The 26833-nt window shown below is 44.4% G+C and overlaps 1 protein-coding gene across 2 annotated transcripts in view; it reads right to left on the bottom strand.

Moving 5' to 3' along the window:
• Positions 1-4782: 4782 nt before the first annotated feature.
• The window catches only part of SNAP25 (synaptosome associated protein 25), a 98278-nt gene continuing 76227 nt past the window's right edge, over positions 4783-26833 (bottom strand). Inside the window, exons 5-8 of one of the 2 annotated variants that reach the window (XM_034764124.1) lie at positions 19868-19985; positions 15559-15684; positions 12864-13008; positions 4783-6094 (exon numbers count right to left, since the gene is read on the bottom strand). In XM_034764124.1, the coding sequence (XP_034620015.1) occupies positions 6026-6094; positions 12864-13008; positions 15559-15684; positions 19868-19985 (458 nt within the window). In that variant the 3' untranslated portion in view covers positions 4783-6025. Of the gene's footprint in view, positions 6095-12863; positions 13009-15558; positions 15685-19611; positions 19730-19867; positions 19986-26833 lie in introns of both variants that reach the window. The other variant, XM_034764123.1, reaches the window with a different exon arrangement.

The following is a 26833-nucleotide window of genomic DNA, read 5'->3' as shown; positions in this document are numbered from 1 at the left end:
TCTATGATACAAGTACCATGCTGAACCAGGACCTAAGCATGTGCTTAACTTTAAGTAGGTGTGTAGTGCTGTTGACTCCTATGGGTCTACCCACATGCATGTGGTTGGGCATATTCTTAAGTACCTTGTTGAGCCAGGGCCATATTGACCACCTGCAGTGCACCATCAGCTCCCACTGAAGACTGTAGTGGATGGTGCTTTGGGAAGGACTCAGTGCCTTGCAAGGCAAGGCCCCCGTTGCCATAGGCTGTCAGCGGGAAAGATCCCTGGTGCCTGTGCTTCACAAAGGCTTTTACAGTTCTATGGTACACGGTTTGTGCTCGCCTATTAGCTTCCAAACAAGCTGGTCCCATGTCTCTTCTGGAAAGGCAACAAAATGCCACCAAAGCCAGCAGTCACATGACACACACCTACCCCCATGGGCAGAGATAGCATCCAGCATGTATACTTCAGCTGTCGCTGACACACACAATTCCCCTCATTACGAATGCTCAATTCTTCCCTTCTAGCCAAAGAGCTTAAAAAGAGGGAAAAGAGGAAAAAATAACCACACAGACCCAAAAAGACTTTGAACTATCAAATGAGCTACAGGGCCCCCTCCAAAGCCTGTCTAAATCCGTGGGGACGCAGCTCTGCATGCGGAACTGTCTAAGGAATATCTATATGGTCTGTAGCTGCAGAAAATAATAACAAGTTCTGCGACAAATATGAAGTGCCTGTGTCTTTAAGCAGGTGCAATGCAGCTCATTGTCCTAGTAATTCACATTAATTTGGTTTTGGTTTGTGTGAATGATTCCACCTTATCCCCGAATGCTCTCTTGACGCTGGGCACCCTAACCCTGGGGTTACCCTCCCACTTCCCCTCCCAGGCCCCTAAATTCTCCACTACAGACTCTCTTGTCTCAATAATAATCCTCCCCCTCCCCCACCCAGTGGGGCCAATTTGTTACAGAAACCTAGAACAAATAATCCATTAAAAGAGTCCCAAATCATAGCCCGCCTATCACCCTCCTCCCCAGTGCAGATAGTCCCTAAATTCCCACAGCATCTAGTCCTTTGACATAGCACATACTACACCCCAGCATCTTCCACCACACCCAGGCTCTGCTTCAGTCCTCTCCCATCTTCTGCCAGGACCAGTACCCCAGCCCTTTTAGCTGGAGTGCACCCGCTCTTCCCAGCCTCTCAGCTGGCAGTTCATCCTCACCAGGGATGTGTTCATCACTCCCCCTGTTCCATGAGCCTCTCATATCCCAGACAGGCCACAGGTAGGCCCTACCACTGCTCCCTGGTCTTCAGCCCTCTGGGTCCAGTGTCAAGTATCAAGATACCAGCAGCTAGCTGCTCCACTCCTGCCCCGTCTTCAGCCCTTTCCAGCCTTTGGAGTTGGTGCTCCAGCTAGGACGTCAGCAGGCAACTCCCTCTGCTGTTTCTCTGCCTTTAGCCTGCTATCTAAACCCCTCCCCTGCTTTTAGTCTTTTCTGGCTCTCAGCTCCAGCTTGGAAGTCAGTCTTCTCCCCCAGGAACCTCCTACAGCTTCCTTCAAAGACTTCCTGCAGCATTGAGTCCCCCTGATCATTTATAGCCCCAGGTGCTACCCTGCCTTCTTAACTGGCCAAACTACGAGCACCTGCTTTGGCACAGGGAAGCTGGACCTTCCTTATTCAGAGGGGCCAGCTACCTAGTGACAGCATCAAAAGATACATCACATTTTGTGCATGAAAATTGAGTCTTAATTTTGTCTTCAAAAGCTTATGCTCTTTATTGTTTTTTTAATTGTTACCTTTTCCCTTTCTAAATAATAATAATTAAAAGCAAATATTTTGACCAAGAGGTGTGATCAATTCTCCATCATTCAGAGTCTTTAAAGTAAGACTGGATATTTTTTTCCCCACACTTATGCTCTACTTCAACCATAAATGGTGGGGTTTGATGCAAGTATCGCCGAGTAAAATTCGCTGGAACTGTGTTATGCAGCAGGTCAGACTAGAAGATTGTAACTGGGGATTAAAATAGCTGAAGCTATGTAATGCTAATGAGTGTCAAAGTTCCAAAGGCTTCAAGGTCTGGTTCAGAGAAGCCTACATAATTCATACAAAGCTCATTCAGCGTTCTCCTCACTTTTCTGACTGAAGAAATCACGCAGGATATCTCATGGAAATTGACTTTCTCATGAGATAACCTCTTTGGAATTTCCCTCTGGTCAGAGATCCCCCAAGATTAGCCTCTGTTATGGTAATTTGGTATTTCTGTTTCCTTCTGAGAGTAGGAAGTGGCCATGATGTATGACGGCCTCCATCTTGGCCTACACACTGGGGACCGGATCAATGATCTCCAGGGCTAAAAGCACAAGCTGCTACAGCTTGAGCTAACAAGCCAAGTCTCTGTAACTGGGGGCTGTCCCAACTCATATCCTCCAGGGTTCAATACAGAGGGGGACCTGTAACATGCGGGTTACAAATGACACGTTATTTTAGATGTCAGACGTGCTTCTACAGAGCTCAACAAATGTTTGGTTAGATCTGAGTTTTGGGTCAAGATTTCAGATGATGAAGCTGGGCAGCTGGACAACCCAGTCATCTATGGAACCCATCTGGTGGGCCCCATACCGGCCCCATACAAACTCTGCCTGGCTGCTTACTCAGCTAACATTCCCCCTATATGTCCCTTTGTAGGGCCTTGTACTGACCTCCCCACCAGGGGTGAATTTCAGCTGAGGTAGGACTCGGGATCTACGTGAAGATTTACCTTTAGGGATTAGTGACTGGAGTGTGTATCTCAGTGTTTACATGTGTGTCACAGATTCCAAGGCCAGAAGGAACCACTGTGATCATCTGGTCCAGCCTCCTTCATAACACAGGCCAATGAACGTCTCCAAAATAATTCCTGTTTGAACTACCACAGATATTTTAGAAAAAACAGTCAATCTTGATTTTAAAATTGCCTGTGATGGAGAATCCATCATTTGGGTAAGTTATTATTACTCTCACTGTTAAATATTTACACCTTATTTCCAGACTGATTTTGTTTAGATCAGTGGTTTTCAACCTGTGGTCTGCTGATCTTTGGGGGTCCACAGACTATGTCTAAGATTTCCAAAGGGGTCTGCACTTCTATTTGAAAATTTTTAGGGGTCCACAAATGAAAACAGGTTGAAAACCACAGGTCTAGATTCAACTTCTAGCCGTTGGATCTTGTTATACTTTTATTTGGTAGGCTGAAGTGCCCATTGTTAAATATTTGTTCCCCATGTAGGTACTTACAGAGTGTGAGCAAGTCATCCCTTAACCATCTCTTTGTTAAGATAAATAGATTGAGCTCCTTGAGTCTACCACTATAAGGCATGTTTTTCAATCCTTTAATCACTTGGGTGGCTCTTCTCCTAACCCTTCCAGTTTATCAACATCCGTCTTGAATTGTGGGCACCAGAGCTGGACACACTATTCCGGCAGTGCTTGCACCAGTGCCAAATGCAGAGGTAAAATTACCTCTCTACTTCTGTTTGAGATTCCTTTGTTTATGCATCCAAGGATCGCAATAAGTCCTTTTGGCCACAGTGTTGCACTGGGAGTTCATGGTCAGCTTTTTATCCATCATGAACTCTTCAGAGTCACTGCTTTCCAAGACAGAGCCCCGCCAGCACGTAAGTATGGCCTGCATTCTTTGTTCCTTTGCCCATATTAAAACACACATGGTTTGCTTGCATCCAGCTTAGCAAGCAATCCAGTTCGCACTGCATGAGTGACCTGTCCTCTTCATTATTTACCACTCTGCCAATTTTTGCATCATCTGCAAACTTTATCAGTGATGCTTTTAGGTTTTGACAATTTGCTCACTTATTTAGAAGGGTGTTAATAACATCAGAACATGGGGCCAGATCTTCATGGGGTATAAATCATGTGAATGTGGACTTAGGACTCTCAACGTAGACACCCATTCTGGGATATCTAAGCCCACGGTTTTGTATATTTCTCTGAGTCTGACATAGCTCTTTAATTTTAGCATAGTCTGATCCATAATAATATTTGCCAGAAGTTTACCCTTTAGCGAGAGAAAGTGGGGGAAATTATTTGCACAAACGGAATGATAACAGATACTAAAAATAAATAACTGCAAGAACACACACAGCCAGGCATTTACTTTCTTATGTTTTGACAGAGGTCCATCTAGGCATGTGCATGAATTGTTCACTCATGTAGAGCTAACAATAATTGGACTCCCCATAAGAAAAATACCTGGAAAATATATGCCAAACCTATTTTCAACCATATTCATTGTCAGTAAATATTTACCTGTATTTAGTCCTTTGTTAAAGGCATTCCTCCCAGGCGATACAAATTTTACAGTTACTAGGGTTCTATGAATACAGCTATATTAATAACACGAGGCCTGATCCTCCGCTGGTATCAATCAATAACATTCCATTGACTTCAGTGAAGCTACACTGGTTTATACCAGCTGGGGATCTGGCACATGTATTCTATTTTCTACCCCAGAACAGGGAGACATTTTCATCTCAGCATTCAGCTAGCTCCCCCAAACCAGGTCATTTCAAACAATAATCACATCACAGTTTGCTCGGTGTGAACCGCTTTTGTTCGGAATACTTCCCTGTCGCTTTAATTAGCATCCCAAATGGAAATCTTGTCTTGCCAGCCCTTACATACCACTGATTTGCAAAGAGCCCCTGGACCGCATCCCTGGCTCCCTTTTCACACGTGGGTGGAAAATAACAAGGTATCACTGACACACAGGCCGACGAATGGATAATGGAAGCATAGATTCCGAGGTCTATAATTTTTAATAATTTTTAAACTAGCTACAAAATGTCAATCACGTCACAAACTGACAGGAGACAGAAATAATTTCATATTACATGCGGCAATGATATTTATCTCACAGTTGATCTAGATTTCAATCATGTAGGTTATTTTTTATTATTATTTTTCATTAAGTCAGCTACTAAACATCTCAGCGATTTGGTGCGCATAGCCCTAGGTAAGCAACAGAGAACTGTACTGATAACAAACCACACGAGGATAGTGACTAGTAAGATAGAGCCTTATAAAAATTACATCTCTTTGCATCGATTCCTATGGTAGTCGTTTCCTCCAAAAGATAAGTCTTCAAAAGCAACAGACAAACCCAATATATTACACCTAGTTCTTTTTGCCTTTGACATAGTTTCAGCCAAAGGTTCAGTTTTACTGGCAATGATGAAATGGTGAGTGCCCAATCCATCTTTTTTTCCATAATTAAAAAAAATTGATCATGGTTAAAAACTGTATATATATCAACAAGAAAAAAGTGGCACTACTGCATACTTGCTGGTATAACACAGTCCCAATACCGAGCATGCTTTTGTTGTCATTTGTTGATGTGCTACTGCCATGGGGAAAAGTCTTGTTTAAGTAGGAGTCTAGAAGTCTAGTTATTTCTCATGCATAAATGCATAAATCACATCACTTTTTAGTGCAATGCTTGTTATAGTTATATAATTCCACATTGTCTTATCATGAAATCATAACAACAGATGACAGCAATGGAGAACAGAAGACAGTAAGTTTAAGTGATACCCAAAGACGGGAGTATGGCAGTAGCTCTGTGGAATGTCACAGTTTTACAAGAACAATACTGTATATTTAAAGGTTAACAGCACAGTTAGCATTCCAACATTGTTGTCATTCAGCAAACATCATAAAAGAAAAAGAAAAAGAAAGCAACCCAAAAGAGAGAGAGAGAGAATCGAAACAAACAAAAAAACCCAACCAAACAATCCCCCCAAAACTTCAAAGTGAGCTACAGCCATCAAATCAGCATTATGTACAACCTTTGGAAAGAAAGATATCTAGAAAAAAATAATTACAAGTATCATTTTTGGAAAGCTGACAAACTACACAGGACAACATTTACAAGGGGGGCTGATATGTGCATGTGTGCAAACCTAGTAGGTAAATACCATGAGAAAAGCATGAAGAGACTGCCATCCGGGACAGTGCGAAGAGGGAAATGCACTACATGGCATTTAACCACTGCCCAGCATCTTTGTTGCACGTTGGTTGGCTTCATCAATCCTGGTTTTGTTGGAGTCAGCCTAGGGGAAAGGAAGGAAAGAAACAACTGATTACATAACAGAGAGAGAACATCTGCTTTGCTAAATATGTAGTAGAGTATTTCACCTATCGGGGCCCTCTCTGCTACCTACCTCTCTGCTTCCTGATCCTGGCCAACTCAGGAAGGGGAAGCTCAGAAATACCATGAAATTGGCTGTTCTTGTGTTTTTGGGGGCCCAACAGGAAGACAGACTAGATTGTAGATTGGGTCCCTTTTGACCTTAAACTGTGTGATTCTGCGACTAATAGAAATCACCTGTTTGCATGGAATTCCCACCCGAATTTGCAAGCCCAAGAGGTTCAGGTAAACTTTGAGTAAGCATCTCACATTTCAGGTTTTCCTCTGAGCTTCCAAATGCTAGGCCACATCCCTAGCGGGTGTGAACTGATATAGCACCATTGAAGTTAATGCTAGGAATCTGACCCAGTTTGAAATTCATCCATCAACAGTTGTAACAGATGTGCTGTTTTTACTGACATGAGGCTGCGTTCATCTTTGATATTATATAAGCACGTGGGATGTCACGGATCTGGGCTCTGCCCTGGCTGCATGATTATCTAAAACTTGTCCAGGCTGCCTATCACTTTTGTTTTTGTTGCATTGGCAAAGCAGCAGAGAGCCCATCAGGACAGAGAGCTAGATTGTCCTTTCATATAAAGCCATTGAGAAGAGACAAGTTTCTTTTGAAAATATATCAGACTGAATCCTCAGGCCAGAGCAGCATTTGCTGCACCTGTGGTGGGAAGGGAAGAGGAGGTATTATGCCACCCTTTCACCCTTCCCACAAGATCCACTGGCACTGGTGCAAATTAGAGCAGCCTCAAGGCTACTCTAATTTTCATCAGCAGATAATAGCACAAAGGGGAATTCAGAGAGACCAAGGATCTGGCCCATCAGTTCCACCGCATGCTCTGGTGTCAGATGTATACAAGGACTTACAATGCTCCCAATCCTTTACTCCTCACATGTGGCTGCACCTCAAAATCCCAATGAAGTTAATGGGAATGTCAGGCAGGATTAGGTCCACAACAAAAAAGCAAAAAGATAAGATTTCTGGAGCCTCCTCGGACACCGGTTCTAAAAGACACACTCAGCGCACTCCCTGCAACCCTTTGTAGAGGGGTCTAGGTGGAAGGAAAGAGTCCAGGAATACAGGTTTCACCATCTTGGAGCTCCCTGGAATACCATTATAAGAACAGGATGGCAATTCCTTTTGAGAAATGTAAATATAATTTGAAATAAGCAGACTGGATCTCATTGAACACAGCAGGTTAAATTCATCCTTCATATGACGTTATTGTCGGCCAGGGATGGAGCCTGCCCAGTAAATTGAAAATTAGACAACTCCCCTTTTTTTTGGCACAGAGACTCTTTTTTTTGATTGGATCCCCCTTTGACTGTGGCTTGTAGTAACTGCCCAGTCAGCTTTGGAGCTAAAAGAGCATTATCTAAACGGAAGTCGACCGGTGCAGCTGTATCCAAGTGGATGTTGCTAGGCCGACTGACAGCAGCTGAGGATCTAGTCCCAAATGATCTTCAGTGTCGACAGCCCAATGTATATAAATATGGGAAGCAGGGTTGCCAGCTGGGGCTGTGTGTATTCCTGGAGGTTTCATCGCATGACGTAATCTTTCATTCAAGATTCATCTTTAATTCCTGGAGCCTCCAGGACAGTCCTGGAGGGCTGGCAACCCTCTGGGAAGGGTGAGAATGGCGTTACTGCTCTGTTGGCATTCATTTCAAATGAGCAAGTGTCCGTTTCATTGTATTAGCTCGGTTTTGTCTCAATGTTGCTTTTCATGATGACTATCCAGGTAGCAATATGGCGACACGTTTCTGTCATTTCAAGGTCTGGTCCTGCTCTGACTGGTGCCGACGGGAGTTTTGTCCGTCATTTGTGTGGCCGGAGAAGCGGGACCTAGGTTTATAAAGATTTCTGTATAGAACAAACCCCGGTGGAAAAATTGGTGATGCAGTCTGAAATCATGGGTCTTTCTGGAGCCTCTTTCTAGCTCATTCCCAGGTACAAACACGCTGAGGAAGAGAACTTTTACCTCTCCTGAACAAACCAACCACCTCTCCTGTTATGATTCTCCTGAGCGGAGGCTAGAGCAATGGGTTCTAGGCCTGGGTCTCCACTAGCCGATTGGCTGTCCTTGGGCAAGTCACTTCCTTTCTCTGTGCTCAGTTTTCAGAGCTGCAAAATGGGGATACAGATAATCCAGCGAGCTAGATGAAAAGGCACTGGCTAAGAGTGAGGTAGTGTTATTTTACCTCCTCTGTAAAGCGTTATATCAGCGCTAGGTATTGTTTGTGTTTCTGCACCTTTGATAAAGTTGAGCCATTAATATTAGACTCGTCACCATTATCATGTTTTAGCCTTTGTAAGCTGATAATGACATGGTAGAATTTTTTATAAGATATAGGTTAGAGAATGCCATGAATACTCCGATAACATTAATGCCTGACTCAGGCAATTGTGAAGATTTTAATGGAGTGAAATCACTGAACCTATCTTTTTGGAAAGTGCATTAGTATTTCTGTGGTTTGCCTTTGTTTGTTAGCATCTACCGCGGTCTCCAATTTTCTGTGGCATATAAAATATGTTTTACTGAATTTGAGAGGTAAATATGGTTATCCCCTTTTTACAGGTGGGGAAACTGAGGCACAGAGTGGCACAGTGACTTGCCCAGACATGGGCCTTTCAAGTTCTTTTTAAAAGTGGCAAAATGGACATGCCGATAATCCTTTCTTTAGTGTTTGCTGCCTTGTGTCCCATAATTGATTTGACAAATGCTACGCAGAAAGATATTTTTAGTACAGTAATGAATGCAGAGCTACTTTGGTTTATCTGTGGGCCAGCCCCTCAGCAAGTGTAAATCTGCATAGGTCCTTTGACGTCACTGGAGCATTTGTGCTGGATGTGGATTTGGCCCCAGGTATCTCTAGATATCTGCGTTTGTTCATGGCAAATGGTGCTTCTTTTGAAATGTTAGAATGCTGGAAGACGGTGAACAGTTTTCCAGGAAGTAACAGGAACAATGCCGGGGCAAGGTTATATTTCGTCAAAGACGAAGGCATGACAGTCTACTTGAAAATGGTAAAGGTAGCCATTGAACTCAGTGGGAGTCTTACAATTGACCTCAATGAGAGCAGAGGTAGGCCGAAGCAGAGCTCTTTTGAAAACCCCACCCCATATTTATGGCTCATTGTAACCCAAAGTCCTCTGGAGAATGTGTCAAATCTCCAGGACGTTCCTGAGTTTTTATACCTGGATCTCTGACTTAAGAGAGGGAAAGAGCAAAGGCTTTTATTTACCACTCTCCGTAGTTGGATAGGTCAGTCAAGAGCTCAGTCCTCTGAGGTAGCTTCAGGTTGTTCCCAGATCCAACTTAAGTCCAGTGCCGTATAAGCACCCAGAGCTGGCATTGCTGTGAACCTCTGCTTTTACAGAGAGTGGCAGCGGGGGGGATTTTTAATGACTCCAAGTGATCAAGGCTGCAGTTTCCCATCTCCTCCGAGTGACAGCCCCTTCAGCAGCACAGTGCCCCATACCACGAGGACAGACAATTAGTCCATTACTGACTCATGGGGAAGAGTCTTCCCTACTGAATTACAATCACCACTTCCAGGAGCACCTGGGTTTTCCCTCGAAGTTGACCTGATCCAGCTTTGCTGGCCTTAAATCTCATAGCTTGAAGTAATGTCAGCAGGGTTAGAGGGAATGGTATTGGTATTGTTCCTTGAGCCAAGGACTTGGTCAATTTAAGGATCCATTATTTTCTCTTGATGCAGAGTAGGGGGTTACCATGATATATTTGTGTGATGCACTTACCGTGGTGAGCTGGGTGGTAGCCTATTTTGCAGTGTTGGTCTGTATTGCAGGTGTTTGGTTAGAATGAAGGAACACGCTATGGTTGGGAAATGGTCTCTAGTGACAATAAACTTTAAGGAATGATATTGGGAATTTACGCAGAGCTTGGCGCACAGCAAACACTGCCTCATTTTACCTTTTCAAAAATACAAAGCTTGCTCTGTGAGCATGGTGTGCAGCTCCACTATCCAGACGCACATGGGTCAGCGTTCTCAGCCAAAAGCCGAGAAGCCAAGAATCCTGCCAAGTCAGTGCTGTACCTCCGGCACATCTGTGTTAGTTTAAGACGCCATGTCGTAGCCTTTGTACAGTGTTGTGTACCTAGCTGTGTAAGAGGTTTGCATAGAGGGCCAGATCCGCAGCTGGTATAAATCAGTGTAGGTGAAATAACGCCTGAACTACATCCATCTCACCCACAGGCTTTGCCTATACAAAGTGCCTAGCCTATGTTTTCAATATCAGTTAGGATGTTTTCTAAGGAAGAACTGGATCCAGCCCAGCAATGGGATATTCCTAGCTAGTATTCAGTGCATCGTTACGTCCCGTAGGCACAAATGCCACACACCAAAATTTCATCTGTGTTAAATCATCTACTGGTAAGATTGTGTGAGTGTCATGCTACTGTTGGCTGCTAGCACGGCATAGCATGCGCTCCTGCACTTCATCTAAAAAAGCACGTGTGTACTATGCCTCCCATTTCCAAGACAGATATGACACATGCCGTGCAATACTGTGATCCTTTCTCCTATCACAGACAGGCAATTTTCATTCAACATAGAGCTGAGTATTAGCAATCACATAACGCCCCGTGTCAGTTTTCCTCACTCCAGAAGTGTGAAGTTTTACAGGTGGTGCCGTGAAAACGATCGGGCATTTGTCGGTGTATCCCAACTCCTTTTCTTTATAAAGTTTAGATTGCTGGTCTGAAGTAAATGTGTCTTTTACATAACCTGACCCACCCTGATGTCTGTCACAGGTGCAGTCACTGTCATCAAATCACGAGGCCCTTCATTCATTGCTTCATGGGCTTGCAATCTGACACGGAACATCACAAAGTGCTACATGTCCCAGAGTGTCCGGGTGCAGGAACAGTTTGAGAGCCATTGAACCAAACTGTCAACCCTGTATTTGATGGAAACCACTTCAAGCCAGGGGGTGCGGCAGCCCCCCTAGTTCCAGCACTTACGCCTGAGTGCGATTATGTCTTGCACTTGGCTCTCTGATTTAGTCAATGGAAAAGCACATGTAGCCACTTCACTCCCTATTGGCCCCCCAAATGAGAAGGCTCAGTAGTGCAAGTTATTCTGGCTTAGGTCAGCATTAACTCCTTGGGCCAGATCCTCAGCTAGTGTAAATCTCCATTGAAGTCAATACAGCCACAGTGATTTAGACCACAGAGGTTCTGCCCCCTCATTTTCCTTTCAGTTCCTTTCAGGAGATCTGCCAATACAAAGGCAGGAACTATGTGGATCTTCAGATGTGAGGCTGCTAATGGAGTCTTAGTTAACCATGGAAGTTGCTGTCAGCTCTTTGAATGGAAAAAGAGACCCAAACTCCAAAGATCTGCAGTACGGGTCTGGTGTTGGAATGGTGGCCCTGACATTTAGCAGGCATGGTTTTAATAGTGATTTCAAATGTAATATTGATTATTTGTATTGTAGTAGCACCCAGAAGCCCCAGTCAGGGAGCAGGACCCTTATGTGCCAGGCACTGTTTACATACCCAATGAAAAGACAGTTCCTGCCTCAAAGAACTAACAATCTCAGGTTCGGATGAGACGTATGTGTGCCATCACCATGCTAAGATGAGGCCCCATTCTCCTCTATGGGAGTTATTCCCATGAAGGAGGATGGGAATTATAGGTCTTTCATGGAGTTTCCTTTGAATTCTTCCATTGGAGGGGGCGGGGGGAATTTAACCTCCCCTACCCTGGAAGTGCCAGAGGGTTCAGCCTTCCCCCCAGTGCCAAATCTGTAGATGTCTGAGGACTTCTACATTGCAATGCACCCTCCTCCCCCAATCCCCAAGCTCCTGCAGGAGCCATACGGAGCTATGCTGTCCCCCAACTGCTGCTGCCCACAGCGCAGAAGGGCCAGCGGCACAAGTTATAACTGGAGACTCGTCAGCACAGGGGTGGCCAACCTGTAGCTCTGGAGCCACATGCGGCTCTTCAGAAGTCAATATGTGGCTCCTTGTATAGGCTGGAGCTACAGGCGCCAACTTTCCAATGTGCCGGGGGGTGCTCACTGCTCAACCCCTGGCTCGGCCACAGGTCCTGCCCCCACTCCACCCCTTCCCGCCCCCTCCCCTGAGCCTGCTGTGCCCTCGCTCCTCCCCCTCTCCCCCAGAGCCTCCTACACGCCACGAAACAGCTGATTGGGGGGTGCAGGGAGGGAGGAGGAGGTGCTGATTGGTGGGGCTGCTGGTGGGCGGGAGGCATGGGGCGGGGGAAGCTGATGGGGGGCGGCTGACGTGTTACTGTGGCTCTTTGGCAATGTACATTGGTAAATTCTGGCTCCTTCTCAGGCTCAAGTTGGCCACCCCTGCTTTAGCAGCATGCACTGCTTTGTCCTAAGGATTTTTTTTTTGGGTGGGGGTGGGGGAGAATCTGGCAGAGATCTGCCAGCTCCTGGGCCCAGCTCTCTCTTCCCAGAGCCAAAAAAAAAAATGGGTCTCTGCAGAGTAACTGCTGAAGGGTCTCTGTGGGGTTGGAGGTGGGGAATTGGCAGGATGCTTCAGATGAAGGCTTGCAGAGAGGTGTGTGTGTGTGTGGCGGGGGGGGATGGCATTCTGTCTGGCACTGCCTGTGGGGCAATGTGACTTGTTAGGATTGGTATGGAAAAGTTGTTAGTCCAAGAGGCAAATGAGCCCTCACCTTCTCCATGATCCTGTCAATTTGGCGGTTCTGTGTGTCAATCTCGTTGCCCATATCCAGGGCCATGTGACGGAGATTTCCAATGATGCCGCTGACCTGCTCAAGGTTTTCGTCCATTTCACCTTCTCGGTCATCATTTGTTACCCTGTGAGGGAATACGCAATTCTTTTGAGTGGAGATGGACTCAACCAGTCTCGGTACCTATGCAGCTTCCACCGGCCCTCGTCCATTCAGCCCTGCCAGCTACTACCCATCCCTACATCTCCCTTCGCTTTGGAGCTGTTCAACCTTCCTCTGGGCCATTCACCATCAACCACTCTAATCCCACCACTGCCAGAAGTACTGCTCGCAGTGCTGACAGATTAAGTCTGGGCTGTCACTACCAGCTGTGTTGCCTTTAGTGATGGTTCTTCTGAGCATTGCTACTCTTGGACTTGAGGTTTTGCCTATGAGTGAACAGAATATTTGGGAGCTACCCATGGGGTGCTGAACAAAGAGAGCCCATCCACCTGTTACCTATGCCTAACTCATGATGACAGTGCTGATCTGGCAGATTTGAGACTAATCAAAGCACCACGGAGGAGCTTTTGGCTTAAATGATGAATTTTTAAGTAATTAAAAAAATAAACAAGTGCATCAAATTTCTCTTGGATTCATCAGCGTTGGTATAAATTTCCCCCATTAATCCTATATGATCTTTGCAGCTTAATGAGAAAATTCTAACTGGTGGTGAGCAGACCTTGCAAAAGAACTCAGCCACTAAGTCTTGAATTATGCATCAGCTCTAATAGTTGTCCAGTTATGCAGGGAGTTACTGGTCAGTAATTCAAACACTGGAAAAAGCTTGGCCCCCTTGGAAAGTGACTGCTTTTCACCATCTCCTGTGTTTCTTAATGGATCACAAAAGGTGGCAGATGGATAACCCTGAAGGCAGATGTCTTCTGTTTATCCACAGAATAAATATGGCACAGGCAACAGCAGCGTAAGCTTTCCCTGGGATATTCCACCACTGTGCCACATGCCTGACTTGGAGGGGATGCCCTCTAGGGGTGAAAAGTTAAATGGAAGTCTCAGTGTACTTAAATGGCAGCTGGGTCCCATTGTGGTCAACATCATAGAAGATTACGATTGGAAGAGACCTCAGGAGGTCATCTAGTCCAACCCCCTGCTCAAAGCAGGACCAACACCAACTAAATCATCCCAGCCAGGGCTTTGTCAAGCTGGGCCCTTAAAACCTGTAAGGATGGAGATTCCACCAGTCCCATCACAGTACTCACATCTCCCTTCATCCCAGTATCCAAAAAGTGAGTGGTTAGTAGTTATCAGAAGAATATTTACCTATTAATCTAGTTACCTCAGTCTTCATAGAGCAAAGCTTTGCATACTGGTAGGCCTTTCTGTGGAGCAGCTGTCATTATGAACTTAACTGATAGCATTGCTACCTACATATCTGTTTTATAGACACTGTAGTCAATATTTACTTATCACCGTCTCCTTAGCTAAAAGAGAAGGTTAGCAGGTGGGAAGCCAACTCAGCACGTTTTTCTGTTACCAGTAGATTTCATTTCAGCACCACATACCCAGAGGTGGCCATTACATGGCAACATTAACCTGCAGTTAGTGCAACACAGCATCCCAGATACTGCACTTTGGCCCCAGTTCAGCAAGGGGCATCAGGCTGTACATAACTCTAAGCTTTGGGTAGTTCCACTGAAGACAACAGCACCTCTCATGTGCTTTAAGTTATGCACTCGCTTGAGGGCCTTGTTGAGTGGGAGTCTGCACCGCTATTCATTTAGGGAACATCTTCATAGCACGCAACGTGAGCCTTCCACCCTAGGCTGACAGACTGGGGCTGGTGGGGCTCATGGTCCCATCCTAAAGATCGCTGTGCAGGTGTTGCACCATGGGCTCTGGAGCCTAGGGAGTGGTGTGGACATCAGAGCCTGTGCTCCAGCCTCTAGCCCAAGCCACTACTTCACAGTGCTGTCTACACAGCCATTCTTGCAGACCTAGTGTGAGCTCTGCTAGCCCAAGCCTGTCCACCCAGGCTGGGAGGTTGGGTGTAGACGTACCCTTAGATAGAAAATAAGGGGTTTTAAATGTGGTGGTGCACTCCAGTGCTGATGCTCAATGATAACCACTGGGCAGCTTGGAATAGTAATAATAAATTGGCATTTATAGGACACTTTTCATCTTCAAAGTACTTTGCAATCATTAATTACTTAGACCCCCCCCCCTTTTTTTTTTTTTTTTGCATAGTGTTGTGCCCATGCAGAAGACCGTTAAAGTCAATGGGGACCATGTGGGCACAGAAGTCCACCCATGTGCTACACTTTGCAGGTTCAGTGCCTGAGTAGTAGCAACTCCTTGGTCAAGTAATTATCATCATGAGTCCCATTTTACAGCTGGGGAAACTGAAGGAGAGAGATTAATGGCCACTCAGTGTGGGTACGTAGGGCCTGATTTTCAGATCAGCCGAGCACTTCCAACTGAAGTCAATGGGAGTGGCTGGTATTCAGCACCTCTGAAAATCACAGAGCGCCAACTAATCAGTAGAAAATGTTGACCTCAGTAACTTCCCCAGTGCCACAGAGTGAATTAATGAAGAATACAGGATTTTGGACCATATGGAAGAAATCTAAATATATCAGCACCAGGGAAAATAGAAAGAAAACTGGATAACAAGGCTCACCTGCGGATAAAGCCACCGCTGATGGCCATCTGCTCCCGCTCATCCACAACACGTGCAGGCTGGCTGGCTACAACCCCATCTTGATTATTGCCCCAGGCTTTTTTGTAAGCATCACTTGATTTAAGCCTATGCAAAAAAGAGGGTGAGCAACAAAGCACCAAGTAGAAAGAGACAAGTGCAAAAATCTTTACTTCTCCAAGCTAAGAGCTACATCAAGCAAATGAGTTTTAAGATAGAGGGGCATTTATCGTATACCGATATATCATAAACCTCAACAAAACTTTTTTTTTTTCACTGCCACAAGAACTAGAGTGCTCCAAGATTTTGTTTCCAATAGAGCGAATTGCAATTGTTGAGTCTGCAACATTGCACACTGGGTTTTGGAACAAAAAAACAAAACAAAACAAAAAAGAATAAAAATAACGATAACGGGGAGAACGTTCAATTGTATTACAGCAACACGTGTGTACTTCGACATAAAACACAGAGGACACACTGGCAGACAGACATAAAAACAAAACTGCCAAATATAGTGTGTACATCACATCACAGCAACACACTGGCTTAGAGAAAAATAGATTAGGCTAGATTTTAACACATTCTCATGCAAAAGAGTCCTTTTTAAAAAAATATCTGTGGCATAGTGGGCATCTCAGGCCCTAACCTTTCCAATGTTTTTTAAAGTATATAGCGTTGTGGGAGGAGGGGCTTGGTTTTAGCGTTTGAGTCAGTGAGTGTAATTTCATTAGATTTCTAAATAATATATCGGTACTTGAAAATAGTAACCATACATCGACAGTTGATGTACAAACCTTTGTCCACAGAGACAAAAAGTAAAATAGGCAGAAGTGGGATGAGTGCAGGAGAAAAGAAATACAGGCAAACTAGCATCAGAAAGGGAAATTCCTCTACACTTTCTTCATGCACCAGCTACAGGCATGAATAAGAAGTGAAGCATTCTCATTAAGCACAACTGCCCCAGTGGTTCATCATACTCTTAATGCACCAGCAGTAACAGCCTTCACAATGAGCAACGCCCAGGCAAAAATAGATCTTGGCCTTCTTCAGGAACCTGAAACCTCAGGACTTAAAAAAAGATTGCCTTCCGACAGGTCATTTCTTTAGCTTATGCAAACTTTCCAAGAGCCATTTTTGACTGAGCCGCCACATGAGAAAAATTAAAATCCAGGCATACCGGCAGTGGCAGATATTAAGATGTGCAGCATACTTTGGGTTGTTCTGACACGAAAGTGATCAGAGGCCTTAAATAGTGGAAATCGTGAGCTTTTGGGGTCTGTAACCAAAGAACTTCATTTTGTTCCAGAAATTGAGCTGTTTTCAGCCAAGCTCTTGGGAATGACCAATTCCAATTTCCCCTGTTCTGCACACGCCTATGACTGTGCGTGAGAAACAGCCCTGCAGTTTGCGCTTTTGTGGAGGGAGTGAACAAACTTTAAGATGAATTGGGGAGGTTACTGAACTAAGCTTTAGATACTCCCATCATGTAATTCCACACTCCCTGGAGCTGCCAGGAATTTGTTTTGTGCAAAGATGTTACATACCAAAAGGGTATCGATAAAACAGCATGGAAGGGGATTTTCCGGAGAGTCATCAATTCTGCTGTTTTTACCTCTTAGAATTTAGTAAGACAAAAGAAATTGAGGGTTTTTTGCTAGGTGAAATGTATGATACACCATCATTTCTGGAAATGAATTAGGGAAATGTCTCTAAACAGGGCTAGTGATTATCACCCCAAATGCTGCACATAAGAGTTATTGCTATGCATTTCCTTTTAGACCTTTGCCACATGCAGAGAGTAAGATATCTCCAGTGAGTTCTTAGATTCCACCCAGAGCCTCCTCCCACACTTTTTGTGCACGCCAACCTCCCATCCAAAATCAATGGGTGAATCCTGGCCCCATTGCGGCCAATGGAAGTTTTACCATTGACTTCAATGGGGCCAAGATTTCACCCAATGAGAATTTTGGCTACTAAAGGAATGTAGGAATGGGCCCTAAATTAGAACACATGGTTCACTGAACATTATTTACATGTAGCAGGGAATTATTATATGTGAAAGCGTCTCCTCATTTATGGCTACCCAGGAAAAGAAATTGTGGGAACATGTTGTAGTGGTGTTGGTATTTAGGCCCTTAGGCCTCGTGTCTGGCTCCATGTGTTACTTTGAAAAAGTAATCTCAATTAGTAGTACAGTGACACCTTTAAAAACTAATATGTACCACCCCCCAAAACCTGCAGGATCCTTTCTGTATGCACTCCCTTTCTGTATGCACTCAGGAGAGTCCATGGCACTGCCATCACCGTGAAGAGGTAAATATTTGAGGGCCAAATTCTTAGGCAGTGTAAACTGATACAGCTGTGTGGGTGCCAATGGAGCTAAGCTGAATCACACCAGCTGATGATCTGGCCCTGAGTTTTTAATGGCTGTCCTGACAGATGGTACAGTCAAAAAGTCAAGCGTTACTGCAATATCCCATGGGATTTTCTGTACTTAAAGGGCTAACTTGTGGCATAGGGTTTGCAGCGGATTCCCTCCCCAACAGGAACTCCCAGAGGCATTGTTCCTATCTCGGGTACAATGACTCCAGGAGAGCTGGGAAAATGTGGCTGCTGATCTACCCTGTGAAAGGAAACAACATGTGTTCCTTCCCTGCAGCTCCACACCCCAGTGCAGAGGGGAGGCAGGGCTAGAACCGAGACTCCACACCAGTGCTAGAGTCCAGGTGACAGGTAGCCCCTGCATAGGGCATATGGGCATCTCCTTGAGTTCTCTCCCCAACACCACCTTGTGCACCCAGGCAGGGTTAAATATACTCTGGGGCAACATCTATACCGGAGTGGGTATTTATACCTTTAGTGCCGCAAATCAGAGTAAGAAATTTGACTTTTTAAGCTCAACCACTGCATTTATGTCCCGTTCCCCTCTTTCAAACAAATACCAGTATTACATTTCCTCTCAAGAAATTAACTTTAAAATAGAAAAATGCCAATCCTGCTGTTCTTATGCAGGGAAAATTCCCAGGGAATTCTAGGGGAGTTTTGACCAGTTTTGCCCGAGTAAGAACAGCAGTATGATAAGACCCCAGTTGTGAACTAAATCAAGCCCCTCAGAAGACTGTCACATGATATAATCACCCCACCCTCAGTGAAACCTTTGGGTTGCTTAATTATAAATGTATTCTTCATAACCCTCTCTTCTCAATAACCTTCAAATGCCTGACTGCATGCTAGATCTTTTATCATCGAGAAATCTGGTCTTTCCAGTGTATTTCCTCACTTCCCTACCCATCCAATCACAGATCACATTTTTCTGCTGCATTTGAAACAAACTTCGTTGTACTCGGATAAGAGTTTCATTTGAGTGTGACGGCATGCAAGCAAACTAGACACATTTCAACATTTCTGCTTAGTGTACGCTCTACCCAATGGTGAGAAATTTTGTATGACCAGTTCAGTGGTTCTAAAATTTGATTTTTTACAACAAGATAATAAATACGGTAGGTTGGGATCAAATTGCAAAACAACATGTCTCTTTCAAGATCATGTCAAGGGAGATATCTGCTGAGCAATGAGAAGATAGTGATTTCTCGTCCATAATTGTTAGAGATATTTGTCCCAAATGACCTCTTCTGCAAGTTTGAGCTATGCGTCTTAAAAACTTTATTAAGCTTGATCATGACAACATGCGTTTTAAAATTTAGGGTCTCCAGAAAAAACAGCCCTGATGTTACCATGATATTTGTCAACTAGGTAGCAGTCCCACAGAGTACACTTTCTGTAAAATGTTGAAACTTTTATCATTAAAAGGTGTTTACAGTAAAGTTTTCACTGCAGTATGCCTGATTTTAATGCATCTACAGTAATTCCCACTGAATTGTCTACACTATGAGATGAATGCATTGGAACCAGAATCGTTCTATCTGCATGCCACATGCTCATCCTGTCCATGTGTCTAGCAAGGATGAGCGTCACAAGGCTTTCAAGATCGGCCTTGAGTGCTCAAAAAGATTCAGGCAGGCAGGCAGCACCTACTTGTTACATGGACAGACACAAAGACCACAGAATTTTCCTAGGTCCGTCAAATTCTTTTCTGCTTCTTTCATGTCCTTATTGATTTGGTCCATTCCCTCTTCGATGCGTTCCAGTTGTTCTGATTAAACACAAGTATTTTATCCCCACAGAATGAAGCAGATGGAAAAGGACAAAGAAAAAAAAGACAAAAAACTTCAGACATTCACTGTGACAAAAAACTGGACACCACATAGCAGAGCCGGTACCCAGTACCTACTTGTTACAAGGACATATGAAAAGGCCACAGCATTTCCCTAAATCTTTTAAATTTTTCTCAGCCTCCTTCATGTCTTGGTTGATATGGTTCATGCCTTCTTCAACACGATCGAGTTGTTCTGGTCAGGACAAAGGGATGACAGCATGGAATGAATTGTATTTTTGTTGCTTGTTTGTTTGTCTTCAACAGAACATGAGAAATGACCATGGGAAACTGAATTAATAGCAATATTACAATGCATTAATCTGGGCTGATGCATTGCTGCTGGGATGTATGCCAAGCTAGATGCTGAAGTATGATGCCTTTTACTAACATAAGTAGAGTAAAGCAAAACAAAGCAAAAAAAAGAGAGAGATGTTTGAAATATATTAAACAAGATGTAATGATGTAGAAAGAAAACACGATCATAATCCTGAAAGTCCAGAAACATAATACAGTACATCCACTTACTAAGACACCAATGACATCCAAGAAAAAGAAAGAGATAGGGTTATCATCTTGCATTTATGCACATTAATAAAAGAGAGAGTCTCATTCAATGGACAATACCTTAATTACTTACACTTACAAATGCCTTTAAATTAGATGATTGACAATGTAACTGGTTTGATTTGTGGGTGAGTAAGTGAGGGAACAGTTAGTAATGATGTTAGGGTTGGGTATGAGCTGTCAAGTTAAGACCTATGTCCAGGTACACATTTTTACAGAGACTGGGGGAGTTGAGATCTAGAAACTTGGTTCTGGTCCATCTCTAATCAGAAAATGCTCCTCTCTGGGATTCTGTTGTAAGTCAGTAATAAAGCTGCTGGTGTCAAGGGAGTTATGCAAATCTAGAGACCTGGACCAATGCTCATTGAAGATAATGAAAAGATTCCAGTTGACTTCAATGGGCTTTGTATTAGGTCCCTCAATGAAGTTCACAACAATTTGTTATGCCACTATAATTCCATTTATTTTAACGGAGTTACTCCAGATTTGCATTAGAACTAGTGAGTGAAGTATCCAGCCCAATAACGCGGTTTATACAGACACTGTGCTGCTTCACTGACATCAATGGAGGTCTTGTCTACACTAGGGCTGAATTTGCTGCACGTTTTTCTAGGTGACTCTGTGGCTGAGAATAATTTCACATAGTCATTTCTTTACTGAAACTAAAGCTGAAAAGAAACAGTCCAAAGCAGCAATATGCCGTAATGTAAAATCCTAGGCCCAGGTCCTTAGGTGCTGCAAATAGTCATAACTCCATTGAGATCCTGGATCTTAACTTTGACTTCAACGGAGTGATGCCATTTTGCCCCAGCTGAGGTTCTGGGCTTTCGTTTTCTTTTAAAGGGAAAGAAGTATCGTGTGTTGGACAAAAATTGCTTTTTTAATCCATCAAAACTTTTAGTCAATTGAAGCAATCCTGGCTATACACAAACAAGGAATGATTAACAATGGTTACAAAGGTTGAATTCACATGTCCTGCATTGGATAGAGAAAATACATCCAGACATTTCCGAGTGTTAGATCTGAGGGGAAAAAAAAGGACTACAGAACACAAAAGTGCAATAGAAGTGCAATGTGATGCCTGAAGTTAAATGGACCATGTCAACATAAAAATAATATATTTTAGAAACGAGAGCCCAGTCATGCCTCCACTGAAGTCAGTGGAAATCCTCTATTGGCTTCAGTGGGAAGAGGAGCAGACCTCATTTCTTCCTTGGGTTTCTGATAACACTTTGAGATTAAGGTTTTCAAAGTTTCCTAGGGTATTTGGATGCTCATATCCCATTACAATTAATTTAATGTATTTTAATCAATTTTAATGGGAGTTGGGCATTTTACCCATAATCTCAGCCCCAATTATTTAAGATGAAAGAATTCTAAACATTGAATTTACCATTCAGTACATACACTATTTAAATTTTTTCAATTTGAAAGTGAAAGTAGGTGTGTCAACAGGCTGTGTGTTGGTTTCACTTTCCTTGGTCTCATCCCCTATTAGGATGTTCATGTGTTTGGGTTCCCAGCAGTGCGGGGAACCAGTGCCGGCTCCAGGTACCAGCGCAGGAAGCCGGTGCTTGGGGCGGCCAATGGAAAGGGGCGGCATGTCCGGGTCTTCAGGGCAATTCGGCGGCGGGTCCCTCAGTCCCTCTCGGAGGGAAGGACCAGCCACCGAAGAATGAAGTGGCGCGGTAGAGCTGCTGCCAAAGTGCCGCCGATCGCGGCTTTATCTTTTTTTTTTTTTTCCTTTGCCGCTTGGGGCGGCAAAAAAGCTGGAGCTGGCCCTGAGGGGAACTGTCTGAATCTAAATTAAACCCTACATTTTGGGGCCTAAATTACCTGACAGTGTTCTTTAGAAGGAATACACTTCACAGGGTTCAAGAATTAAACATTGATATGAAAACCTGAGCAACATATTTCACCCGCTTTGTCAAATAAAACTGTTGAATGAAGAACCAAAAATAAAATGGTATTTTGCTTTGAGAAACAATATAATATTGATGTTGAGGCTTAACAGAAGCTTTGCTCTGACAATTATCATTAGAGTCCTCACATACTGAACTTAACTATCTTACTTGATCATCAGTTCTGTCTTAAAGTGGCACTTTGGTTGGAAAAGTGACCATGTGATGTAAAAATGGCATTTCTGCTCACTGCTCTGCTCTCTGGGTATTCAAAGTCCTACCTGCTGCTGACTATTTGGCTAACCCTCTTTAGCTCTGAACAGCCCTGGCAGCTATGGGAGTGTGAGCTGGATTCTATTCTGACTTGTGCATCATGTCAAGAATTGCTAGTTAAGTCCCAGTTATGGGTTACTTATTACTGGTGATGATGAAACAACTGGACTTGCTGATGCCAGACGGGGCTCTCAGTTAGAAGAACCATCTTTTTACTTGAAAATGTTGACATGGCAATGGTTGAAAGAGGCAATCCATACAGAACCTTGTGGTGCCATTTTTACAGTTACTTCTCAGAGGATAACTGCATATATGTTCTTCACATAATTTGACTAGTAGAAAGCACTGGGATAAGGCAGCAAGGGTCAATCACAGATCAAATATGAATGATGAACCTTGAGAATGATCCTGCATTCTTCACGCAGGCAAACACCCTCTGAAGTCAAGAATAGGATGGGGCCTTTGAACTTTTACTCCCAATAGATTCCCCATAATGTCTGGTTAGGCAAGGCTTAACAGAAGGGTGTATTTTATATGGCTCAAGGACTTATCTTTAAATGATACTTCTCACCTCAGCTCTGCTTTAATTTATCATACTTCAGTATTTGTGAGTGTGCTACTGTTTGTGATTTCACTTGATGGCAGCCTTCATCAGAGCTTATGCTATTCCCGAGGAACAAAGGGACGCACAGGCAATCCGTCTTCCATTAAGGGAAACCTCATCAGTCCAAAAAGCCTGTATTGCACTAGAAGCCCAGCAGTCTAGACGTCTGGCTGCTCCTTCTAAAACTGCTTGTTTAATTTAAACCCAGCAGGCCAGATTCTTGGCTGAATTAAATCAGCCTAAGTCCCAAGGAGCAATGCCTGTTTACACAAGCTGGAGGTTGGGCCCCCAGGCAAGACGGATAAACAGACTCTTGATCCAGATCACCAGTGGAATAAAAGTGAAGTGGGGTTATGGTGGGTTATGTTGGTATAACAGAGATCAGAATCTGGCCCAGACTGTTTTTTTTTAATTGATACAGAATTTGATGGCTAACAAAAGGTGAATGTCATGAATATTTAACTGGTTTCCCCTAATCTACCATTCTCTCTATTGTACTAAATCAGCTGGGACAGAGGCTATGACAATTTGTACTAGCAAAGGGTCTGCTCCCAAGCGATTTAGTGTAACAGACTCTCTGTCTCAAAGGGCTATAAATGATATGAATTCCAGGAATCCAGTCTGGAGATGATGACCACACAGATCACCATGGCCAGAGCCTTATCTGAGAGAGACAAGGGTGCAGTCTCCTAATAAGTGGAAAGAGAAGGCAGCTCTCGATACTGGCACTGTCTGGTCTGTGAGTGTCATGGATGAATCCACAGCATCCTTGAAGTTTTGCCCCACAGTGACCAATGTGGTACAGATGGGAGGGAAGCCAGTGTCATGGCTAGTTCTTCAAAGCACTTCCCCCCTCCTGGTCAGCATCATGGTGTCGTGCCAAGGGGTAATTTGAGCCAGTTGTTGTTCTTCCAACTGTTGACGTCTCTGTGACAGCGTTGGCGCCATCTGTGGAAAATGAGCTACAGCTGGGTGTGACTGGAATGCTGTCGGCGGCAGAATTCTGGCATCTCACTACCACTCCAATAGTCGCATGTAGGTACTGAAGAGGATGGGGACAAGATCGATCCCTGTCGGACGCCTCAGGTGGAGTTGTCACTGTTCTGTCCTCTTGGAGAGGACTGATTGGAGCCTTGGTAGTTATGTCAACACCTTATCCAGCTCCGCCCTGAAAGTGGGCCAGCAGTTCCTTTTGCTCAGCTGTGTCAAAAGCTGCATGGAGGGCAAGTAGTAGGAGCACTGAAATATGATCTCTGTCCATTGCCATGTGGAGGTCATCCAGTAATGCTGCTAGCGCTGTCTCCATACTGTGATCTGGTCTGAAGCCCAGTTGTGATGTATCCAAGGCAGTGGCAGATGTCACAGGTTATTGGAGCTTGGTTGTCACTGCTTTCTCAGCAATTTCCCCTAGAAATGAGAGAGGAGAGGTGGTCTGCATCAAGGACTGGGTTTTTGAGGTCTGGTCAGCCCAGGGTATTTTTCAATGGGGTTGACGGGTTCTCTTCTCTAAAGGGTTGGTGAGTCCTGCTTGCTGTTGGGCAGATTTGTTCTTTGCTAGCTTTCACCATGCAAGAGGGGCAAGGATGTGTTTTCCAGGTAGTGGCAGCATACGTATTCTAACCATGTCTGATAGGGCCAAACACAGTCAGGCATGGTAGAGCAGCTAAAGCCATCTGCTCTGATGTAGATTTTTTTCTTCTTCGTGGAGTTCATCTGGGTGATCTTATCTGTGGAGTAGGAAGAGAGCTTTCCACAGAGGCCAGTGCTCGTGTCCGACGTTTGCATTACGCAGTTGGGTTGATTAACCTGTTTGCTTGGTACAAGGGCTCTGCTGGCTGTGTGTTTGTGGCTGCAGTAGCAGAGAAGGCTTGGCTTCCTTTACTGGGGCAGTGCATTCCCAGTGGCTGACAAATGAGAGACGTAGGCATTCGTCTGTCTTGTCTTGGGTGAAACCTTTGTGTGTGAAACCCAGGCCTTCCTTCTGAATGGTACATCCTGCTGTCACTGAAGTCAATGGGAAAACTTTCCCTGGCTTCAGCAGAAGCAGAACCAAGCCTGTTATTTCCCTCTGCAGCATACCATGCAAGTGAATCACCGCACCCATCGTCAAGGATGGTAGGGCTGAGATAGCCCTGTCTGAGGATGCTCTCCAAGTATGGTGCTCCTGGGTGAGAAAGGGCACTCTCTCCACTTGGAGGGTGAGAACTACAGCTCTGGGAACGTTGTCCTTCCATTAGGCTGATCGGTGAGAGCCAGGTTTCACTTCATAGCCCCATTGCCCACTGTCAGCTTAAATTGCGAGGAGTGATATCAAACTACTTTTGAACAATCGCCTATAAATACAGCTGCATTGTAACATATTTTTAAAGTTAGCATCTGTTGGAGAAATAGTTAAGGAATGACAGCCATTGTCATTGCACAAACAATCCATTATTGCACCACCGATTTGGAGTTTAAGATTTACATACACTATTTGAATGATATGACAAATAAGGAAACTTCCATTTGTGGGTTGGGGGATCTGGCTTGGGCTGTATGGGGAACATTTTCAAAAGCACTTAAGTGACTTAATAGCTTAAGTCCCATTTTCACATGACTTAGGGCCAAGTTTTTAAAAGGTATTTTGAGTGTCTATAGATTCAGACAGTGCCTAGAGGGATTTTCAAAAGCATCCGTGGCAGCTTACTCATGAGTCATGACCCAGGGGATTGAGGTACCTAGGTGCTTTGGAAAATCTTACTAGCCACCTGTCTGCCTAAATGCCTGGCCCTAAGTCACTTCTGAAAATAGGTCTTAGGCTGTCTAGTCACTTCAGCCCATCTCCTCAGAGGTATTCAGGGCCTAACTCCCATTGATTGCAGATGTAATTTGGTACTTTCTGATGGAGTTTGGTTTGTAAAGCAAAATCTCAAGAAGCACCTTAAGCCTATATTTAACACCCTAAACAGAGAACACACGAGTGCATTTCCTTTGCTTTTTCCTTGATGAGATCTACAACATGAGCAAAACAACGTAGTATCCTCTGGCTTGACCCCGGGAAGCATGGAGAGGCTGCACTCTTCACTGAAGTCAATGGGTCAGACTCTGAGGTCCTCATACCACCTAGGCCTATGCGCAGAGGGAACCCTACATGCAGAGAGCTCAACATATGCAAAAGGAGGTCCATTCATCTTTACTGCAGTGTCCGCTGTTCCCCCCATGCCCTGCAGAATGCACTAGGGCCTGCGAGGGGAAAGTGGGCAGGGTAGGGGAGTGGGGGAAGGAGCAGAATGTGCATCATTCCCCAGGAACCCTTCAGAGCTCAGGGAAGAAGGTGATGTAATCTCTGGCCATGTTATATCCTAGCCCTCTCCTCTCACACTGGGCATGCCCTTTTAAGTGGTGGAAGAAACAATTGCTGGTGGTGGGAGCTCTATCAAGCAGTTCCATTGGAGTCACTGGTGGGCTGATGGAGACCCAGAGCTGCAGTTAAACCATGGGGCAGCTGAGTGGATGGGTGAGGGACCTTTAAGGATCCTCAGAGCCTGTGGATGGAGTTTGCAGCATATTCCATAGAGGGGAGGAATGACTGGAACAAAATCTCCAGAAGGAGAACCTCCTCTCCCTTTACATATCTTTCAGTGGATTTCCCCTGGGGAGGGGCAGTTTCTACTTATTCCTTACTGAGGCTAATCCCAGTGGCTTTGGAGGGAATATCTG

Source organism: Trachemys scripta, chromosome 3 (assembly GCF_013100865.1).
Source record: "Trachemys scripta elegans isolate TJP31775 chromosome 3, CAS_Tse_1.0, whole genome shotgun sequence".
NCBI classification, from domain to species: Eukaryota; Metazoa; Chordata; order Testudines; family Emydidae; genus Trachemys; species Trachemys scripta.
The sequence above is the reverse complement of the archived record's forward strand: the minus strand, read 5'-3'. Positions and strand labels throughout refer to the sequence as shown.